The following is an 8,947-nucleotide window of genomic DNA, read 5'->3' as shown; positions in this document are numbered from 1 at the left end:
CTGAGATCGGATTGAATCCCAGTGGATCGAGGGGTGTGGTCTAACGGGGTGTGTGTGTGTGTGTTCTCTTGGCAGGCTGGTGAAATGGATCGAGGGGTGTGTGTGTGACGACCCGTTCCTGAACCCAGAGCTGATGAGGGCCAACCCCTGGGTGGAGAAAGGCAAATGTGTGATCCTCTAACGGACGCACACACGGATACACACACAACACTGAGACACACACACACAAAGTTATCCCGTCCTATTTATTTGTACATCCATGTCTATGGTTTTAGTTGAAAGTAGTCCCCTTCCTTCCTGTGAGCAGCATGTCCTGCATTGAAAGTAGTCCCCTTCCTTCCTATGAGCAGAATGTCCTGCATTGAAAGTAGCTCCCTTCCTTTGTTAAAAGAACCAGATTGATTTTAGTTAACAACAAACTCACTTTTTATTGGCTTTTTACCCCACTGTCAATCAGAATACACTGTTTTTATTGGCTGTTTCTACTGTCAATCAGAATACAAATGATTTTATTGGCTGTTTCTACTGTCAATCAGAATACAAACGTTTTTATTGGCCGTTTCCACTGTCAATCAAACATAATAAAGAGGTGGTTTGACAGATTGACTCGTGGTCATTTACATACTAACATTCTAACGTGTGTGTGTGTGTGTGTTATAGCAGTTCTCTGATGTAGATGTTGCGTCGCACGGCGTTGGACACGCCCTCGTTGAAACGGAACCACACGTCACTGTTGCCAACCGCTGTCCCCATGGCAACCTCCACACACACCTCCCCTAGTGACAGACGGAGAGAGAGACAGTTTATGGTTAAAACACACACAGATACAGACATATGAACAATGTTCCCTCATCAGCCCCCAGACTGCCCCGTGTCTCCCCCCCGGGGACTGAGACAGTAATATCAGCCCCCAGACTGCCCCGTGTCTCCCTCCCCCGGGGACTGAGACAGTAATATCAGCCCCCAGAAGATAAGAACCAGCCTGACCTTCCTAAAGCAGAGTGGTCACGTCCATCTCCAAGACATTCCTAGTCCATCAACTGGTTGTTGTATAGGCTTACATTTTTTTTTAAAGCCATTTAAAAAAAACTAATCTGAGCGGGTAGATCTCGGCTTGTGTTTGGACCCAGAAAGTAATCGTGAACCGTTACCGCCGTTCTAGAGTTTTCTCTTGTTAACACTATCAACGTGTCCCTTTACTGTGGCTGTTGTGATCGAATCAACACGATATTAGACACTTTCAATGCAACATACCGAAACAAAACGAACTACGCAAGAGAGTTTGTTGTAGGCAGAACGCATCGGAGTAGGATTCTATTGCATTGACACGCACTACTCAGCTCGTACACAGACCGGTGCGCCATAACCAATCAGAGCTGCAGTAGGCCTATATGCAAATAGACCATTGCCATGTATGGATCTGTGCCATTCACTTTGAACTGGACTGTGTTTACAGCATGAGCGGTCGTGAGTAGATGCACTGGACTGTGTTTACAGCATGAGCGGTCGTGAGTAGATGCACTTGTTTTGAGATCAAATCGAGAGCTGCATGTAGCCACGTGTGCATATTGTTAATATCCTTTTCTAGTTAGTGAGTTATTAGCCAAGTTATAGATCATTTGTAGTCAGCAATGGGGGATTGATTGCAGGTAACAATACAATAAATGTATTGTTACCTGTAGCAGAGACGCTACGTTAAATGTGTTGTTACCTGAATCACAGATGCTACGTTAAATGTGTTGTTACCTGTAGCAGAGATGCTACGTTAAATGTAATGTTACCTGTAGCAGAGACGCTACGTTAAATGTATTGTTACCTGTAGCAGAGACGCTACGTTAAATGTATTGTTACCTGAATCACAGATGCTACGTTAAATGTGTTGTTACCTGTAGCAGAGATGCTACGTTAAATGTATTGTTACCTGTAGCAGAGATGCTACGTTAAATGTATTGTTACCTGTAGCAGAGATGCTACGTTAAATGTATTGTTACCTGTAGCAGAGATGCTACGTTAAATGTAATGTTACCTGTAGCAGAGATGCTACGTTAAATGTATTGTTACCTGTAGCAGAGATGCTACGTTAAATGTATTGTTACCTGAATCACAGATGCTACGTTAAATGTGTTGTTACCTGGATCAGAGATGCTACGTTAAATGTAATGTTACCTGGATCAGAGATGCTACGTTAAATGTAATGTTACCTGGATCAGAGATGCTACGTTAAATGTATTGTTACCTCTAGCAGAGATGCTACGTTAAATGTAATGTTACCTGTAGCAGAGACCACCTGTGGTTTCTCCTTGGGGGCGACGGCTCGGCCAAAGAAATCCACCTCCGGCTGCAACACAGACGACATTTTAGTAATTTAACAGCGCTCTTATCCAGTCATTAACCTGGTTTCAGAGTCTAATACACACCATCTGTCATTAACCTGGTTTCAGAGTCTAATACACAGCATTAACCTGGTTTCAGAGTCTAATACACACCATTAACCTGGTTTCAGAGACTAATACACACCAATAACCTGGTTTCAGAGTCTAATACACACCATTAACCTGGTTTCAGAGACTAATACACACCATCTGTCATTAACCTGGTTTCAGAGACTAATACACACCATCTGTCATTAACCTGGTTTCAGAGACTAATACACACCATCTGTCATTAACCTGGTTTCAGAGACTAATACACACCATCTGTCATTAACCTGGTTTCAGAGTCTAATACACACCATCTGTTATTAACCTGGTTTCAGAGTCTAATACACAGCATCTGTCATTAACCTGGTTTCAGAGTCTAATACACACCATCTGTCATTAACCTGATTTCAGAGTCTAATACACACCATCTGTCATTAACCTGGTTTCAGAGTCTAATACACACCATTAACCTGGTTTCAGAGTCTAATACACACCATTAACCTGGTTTCAGAGTCTAATACACACCATTAACCTGGTTTCAGAGTCTAATACACACCATCTGTCATTAACCTGGTTTCAGAGCTCCTGGGATCTGGGCTCATCACCCTCTCTCTCTCCATCCCTCCATCTGTCTCTCCCTCCATCTGTCTCTCCCTCCATCTGTCTCTCCCTCCATCTGTCTCTCCCTCCATCTGTCTCTCCCTCTCCGTCCCTCTCTCTTCCCCTCCGTCCCTCCCTCAGTCTCTCCCTCCCATCCCTCCCTCAGTCTCTCCCTCCCTCTCTCTCTCTCCCTCCCCCTCTCCCTCTCTGTCGTGATTCTCTCCTTCCTTGAGATTAGCTTTGTCCTCCTAGATATACCACATTAACACCACTCCATTCTGTTAAATCCACGAGGAAGTGAACCAGTGCACATTTCAGAAATATTTATCTTTATTTTATCTTTATGGATGTTTATTAATCAAGTGAGAAGTTAAAAACAAATAGATAAGAGCCTTGGGGTGAAGGCTAGATGGAGAGATACTGGAGAGAGAGAGAGAGAGAGGGAGACAGATGGAGATAAACTGGAGAGAGAGAAAGAGGTACAGAGATAATTACATAAAACACCAAATATTGTCTGACTGACTATCTGACTGTGAGTGACAGAGTGACAGAGTGACAGAGTGACAGAGTGACAGAGTGACAGAGTGAGTGAGTGACAGAGTGAGTGAGTGACAGAGTGAGTGACAGAGTGAGTGTATGACTGGCTGAATATCAGTCTGACTGACTGTCTGTGTGACTATCTGACTGTCTGGCTGAGTATCTGACTGACTGCCAGTCTGAGTGAGTGAGTGAGTGAGTGAGTGAGTGAGTGAGTGAGTGAGTGCCAGTCTGAGTGAGTGAGTGAGTGAGTGACTGCCAGTCTGAGTGAGTGAGTGAGTGAGTGACTGCCAGTCTGAGTGAGTGAGTGAGTGAGTGAGTGAGTGAGTGACTGCCAGTCTGAGTGAGTGAGTGAGTGAGTGAGTGACTGCCAGTCTGAGTGAGTGAGTGAGTGAGTGAGTGACTGCCAGTCTGAGTGAGTGAGTGAGTGAGTGAGTGAGTGAGTGACTGCCAGTCTGAGTGAGTGAGTGAGTGACTGCCAGTCTGAGTGAGTGAGTGAGTGACAGAGTGAGTGACAGACTGATTATATGACTGACTGAATATCAGTCTGACTGACTGACTCACTGAGTGACTGTGAGTGTCTGAGTGACTGTCTGAGTGACTGTCTGAGTATCTGACTGACTGTCTCACTGTCTGAGTGACTGAGTGTCTGAGTGTCTGAGTGACTGAGTGTCTGAGTGTCTGACTGTGAGTGTGTGACTGACTGAGTGACTGTCTGAGTGACTGTCTGAGTGACTGTCTGAGTGACTGTGACTGTCTGAGTGACTGTGACTGTCTGAGTGACTGACAGACAGTGAGTGACTGACAGACAGTGAGTGACTGACAGACAGTGAGTGACTGACAGACAGTGAGTGACTGACAGACAGTGAGTGACTGACAGACAGTGAGTGACTGACAGACAGTGAGTGACTGACAGACAGTGAGTGACTGACAGTCTGAGTGACTGATTTGCTGTATTCACAAAGAATAGCTGAACAGCTTCTACCCCCCCAAGCCTCCACATTGACTCTGTACCGGTACCCCCTGTATATAGCCTCCACATTGACTCTGTACCGGTACTACTGTATATAGCCTCCACATTGACTCTGTACCGGTACCCCCTGTATATAGCCTCCACATTGACTCTGTACCGGTACCCCCTGTATATAGCCTCCACATTGACTCTGTACCGGTACCCCTGTATATAGCCTCGCTATTGTTATTTTACTGCTGCTCTTTATTACTTACTTGTTACTTGTATACTTATCAGGATTGAAAAAAACCTGCATTCTTGGTTAGGGCCTGTAAATCAGCATTTCACTGTAAGGTCTACACCTGTTGTATTGATCTAGGATCAGATCCACCACTTTCCAAATAAAGGTGTGTGAATACTGTGTGTGTGTGTGTGTGTGTGTGTGTGTGAGAATACTGTGTGTGTGTGTGTGAATACCGTGTGTGTGTGTGTGTGTGTGAATACCGTGTGGGTGTGTGAATACCGTGGGTGTGTGAATACCGTGGGTGTGTGAATACCGTGTGTTCTCACCCTGATCTCGACTACAGTGTTCCTCAGGATGTTCTCCAGCCTCTGCTGGTGGTTCCTGACTGACGACGTCGTCACCACCTTAGGCTGCTTCACCTTCTCCTCCTGAGACAGACAGACAGACAGACAGACAGACAGACAGACAGACAGACAGACAGACAGACAGACAGACAGACAGACAGACAGACAGACAGACAGACAGACAGACAGACAGACAGACAGAAAAAACATGATTTGAATCCACACTCTGGTACCCCCCCTACACACCATGATCCATTCTCTATAATCTAACACTCTGGTACCCCCCCTACACACCATGATCCATTCTCTATAATCTAACACTCTGGTACCCCCCCTACACACCATGATCCATTCTCTATAATCTAACACTCTGGTACCCCCCTACACACCATGATCCATTCTCTATAATCTAATACTCTGATACCCCCCTATGTGTGTGTGTGTGTGTGTGTGTGTGTGTGTCTGACCGTGTGTGTGTGTGTCTGACCATGTGTGTGTGTGTGTCTGACCGTGTGTGTGTGTGTGTGTGTGTGTAACTGACCGTGTGTGTGTCTGACCGTGTGTGTGTTTGTGTGTGTGTGTGTGTAACTGACCGTGTGCGGGTTGCGTAGCTGCATCAGTGATTCTGCTCTCCTCATCCTCTCCTGGTCAGTCTCTCTGCTGATCGTCTGTTTGGTCTGGTAGGTCAGCTGTCTGCGGGGGGGCAAGCCTGGGAAACACACCACCTGCTCCACGCGCCTACACACACACACACACACACACACGTGGTCAGGGCCCCGTGTGTGTGTGCGTTAGGTGTGTGTGTTGTGCGTTAGGTGTGTGTGCGCGCGCGTTAGGTGTGTGTGTGTGTGTGTGTGTGTGTGCGTTAGGTGTGTGTGTGTGTTACTCACGGCTCCAGAACGTAGACGTATTGTCCATCAGGCGTTCTGTCCTGTCTGTACGAGAGGTTGTAGGAGATCATGGTGTCGATCAGATCGACCAGCTGCTGTTTCTCTCTGTCGCTGAACAGCTGAGGGTTCACCTGGACAAACAGGAAACACATTACTACCCACTTCCTGTTATTCACCACCTAACCCCCCCCAGAGAGGACCAGCTGGGGGTTCACCTGGACAAACAGGAAACACGTTACTACCCACTTCCTGTTATTCACCACCTAACTCCCCCCAGAGAGGACCAGCTGGGGGTTCACCTGGACAAACAGGAAACACGTTACTACCCACTTCCTGTTATTCACCACCTAACCCCCCCCAGAGAGGACCAGCTGGGGGTTCACCTGGACAAACAGGAAACACGTTACTACCCACTTCCTGTTATTCACCACCTAACTCCCCCCTGGAGAGGACCAGCTGGGGGTTCACCTGGACAAACAGGAACTTGTTACTACCCACTTCCTGTTATTCACCACCTAACTCCCCCTCTGGAGAGGACCAGCTGGGGGTTCACCTGGACAAACAGGAACATGTTACTAACCACTTCCTGTTATTCACCAGAAGCCACGGATTTCCAGGTAACATCCGCACCGAGCTAAAGGCTAGAGCTGCCGCTTTCAAGGAGCGGGAGACTAATCCCGACGCTTCTAAGAAATCCCTCTATGCCCTCAGATGAACCCTCAAACAAGCAAAGCATCAATACAGGACTAAGATTGAATCCTACTACACCGGCTCTGACGCTCGTCGGATGTGGCAGGGCTAGCAAACTATTACGGACTACAAAGGGAAACCCACCCGCGAGCTGCCCAGTGACGCGAGCCCTACCAGACGAGCTAAATGCCATTTATGCTCGCTTCGAGGCAAGCAACACTGAAGCATGCACGACAGCACCAGCTGTTCTGGATGACTGTGTGGTAAACGCTCACAGTAGCCGATGTGAGCAAGACCTTTAAACAAGTCAACATTCACAAAGCCGCAGGGCCAGCATGCGCTGAACAACTGGCAAGTGTCTTCACTGACATTTTCAACCTCTCCCTGACTGAGTCTGTAATACCAACATGTTTCAAGCAGACCACCATAGTCCCTGTGCCCAAGGAAGCGAAGGTAACCTGCCTAAATGACTACCGACCAGTAGCACTCACGTCGGTAGCCATGAAGTGCTTTGAAAGTCAGGTCATAGCTCACAACACCATCATCCCGGAAACTCTACACCCATTTCAAATCGCATATCACCCCAACAGATCCACAGATGAAGCAATTTCAAATCGCACTCCACACTGGCCTTTCCCACCTGGACAAAAGGAACACCTATGTGAGAATAATATTAATTGGCTACAGCTCAGCGTTCAACACCATAGTGCCCACAAAGCTCATCACTAAGCTAAGGACCCTGGGACTAAACACCTCCCTCTGTAACTGGATCCTGGACTTCCTGACGGGACGCCCCCGGGTGGTATGGGTAGGCAACAAGAGATCTGCCCTGCTGATCCTCAACACTGGAGCTCCCCAGAGGTGCGTGCTCAGTCCCCTCCTGTACTCCCTGTTCACCCACGACTGCATGGCCAGGCACGACTCCAACACCATCATTAAGCTTGCTGACAACGACAACAGTGGTAGGTCTGATCACCGACAACGATGAGACAGCCTATAGGGAGGAGGTCAGAGACCTGGCAGTGTGGTGCCAGAATAACAACCTCTCCCTCAACGCGATCAAGACAAAGGAGCTGATCGTGGACTACAGGAAAAGGAGGACCGAGCACGCCCCCATTCTCATCGACGGGGCTGTAGTGGAGCAGGTTGAGAGCTTCAAGTTCCTCGGTGTCCACATCACCAACAAACTATCATGGTCCAAGCACAACATGACAGTCGTGAAGCAAGACAACACCTAATCCCCCTCAGGAGACTGAAAAGATTTGACATGGGCCCCCAGATCATCAAAAAGTTTTACAGCTGCACCATCGAGAGCATCCTGACCGGCTGCATCACCGCCCGGTATGGAAACTGCTCAGCCTCCGACCGCAAGGCGCTACAGAGGGTAGTGCGTACGGCCCAGTACATCACTGGGGCCAAGCTTCCTGCCATCCAGGACCTCTACAGCAGGCGGTGTCAGAGGAAGGCCCTAAAAATTGTCAAAGACCCCAGCCACCCCAGTCATAGACTGTTCTCTCTGCTACCGCACGACAAGCGGTACCGGAGCGCCAAGTCTAGGACCAAAAGGCTTCTCAACAGTTTTTACCCCCAAGCCATAAGACTCCTGAACAATGAATTGTTTAGGACAGATATAATCCACTATGTGTGTGTGTGTGTGTGTGTGTGTGTGTGTGTGTGTACCTACAGGTCGTAGTTTAGGACAGATGATTTCCAGCAGGAGAGACAGAATGTCCAGACTGAGACTGAGCTCACTGATTCTGGTCCTGATGCATGCTGGGACTTCAGACAACATGGCCGCCAGAGCGTTCCTGCTGGCTGAGGTCTTAGTTAGAGCCTGGAGAGAGAGGAGAGGAGAGAAGAGAGGAGAGAGAAGAGGACAAGAGCAGAGACGGGGAAGAGAGAAGAGAGGGGGAAAGAGAGGAGAGGACAAGAGGAGAGAGGGGGAAGAGAGGAGAAGAGAGGACGAAGAGAGGGGGAAGAGAGGGGGAAGAGAGGGGGAAGAGAGGGGGAAGAGAGGGGGAAGAGAGGGGGAAGAGGGGGAAGAGGGGGAAGAGAGGGAAGAGAGGGAAGAGAGGGGGAAGAGAGGGGGAAGAGAGGGGGAAGAGAGGGGGGCGAGAGGAGAGGAGGAAGAGAGGAGAGAGGGGGACAAGAGGAGAGAGGGGGAAGAGAGGAGGAAGAGGAGGAAGAGAGGAGGACGTGAGGAGGAAGAGAGGAGAGAAGAGAGGAGGAGAGGGAGAAGAGAGGGGGACGAGAGGAGGAGAGGAAGAGAG

At 48.4% G+C, this 8,947-nt stretch overlaps 1 protein-coding gene across 2 annotated transcripts in view; it reads right to left on the bottom strand.

Moving 5' to 3' along the window:
- Positions 1 to 402: 402 nt before the first annotated feature.
- Positions 403 to 8,947, bottom strand: part of LOC123724431 (chromosome transmission fidelity protein 18 homolog) — a 37,427-nt gene continuing 28,882 nt past the window's right edge. Inside the window, exons 17-22 of one of the 2 annotated variants that reach the window (XM_045688005.2) lie at positions 8,362 to 8,511; positions 5,988 to 6,118; positions 5,691 to 5,835; positions 5,080 to 5,181; positions 2,272 to 2,338; positions 403 to 776 (exon numbers count right to left, since the gene is read on the bottom strand). In XM_045688005.2, coding sequence (XP_045543961.2) covers positions 655 to 776; positions 2,272 to 2,338; positions 5,080 to 5,181; positions 5,691 to 5,835; positions 5,988 to 6,118; positions 8,362 to 8,511 — 717 coding nt within the window. In that variant the 3' untranslated portion in view covers positions 403 to 654. Of the gene's footprint in view, positions 777 to 2,271; positions 2,339 to 5,079; positions 5,182 to 5,690; positions 5,836 to 5,987; positions 6,119 to 8,357; positions 8,512 to 8,947 lie in introns of those variants that run through there. The other variant, XM_082957110.1, reaches the window with a different exon arrangement.

This window comes from Salmo salar, chromosome 10 (genome assembly GCF_965601325.2).
Source record: "Salmo salar chromosome 10, fSalSal1, whole genome shotgun sequence".
Lineage (NCBI taxonomy): Eukaryota > Metazoa > Chordata > Actinopteri > Salmoniformes > Salmonidae > Salmo > Salmo salar.
This window is presented reverse-complemented; position numbering and strand designations above follow the sequence as displayed.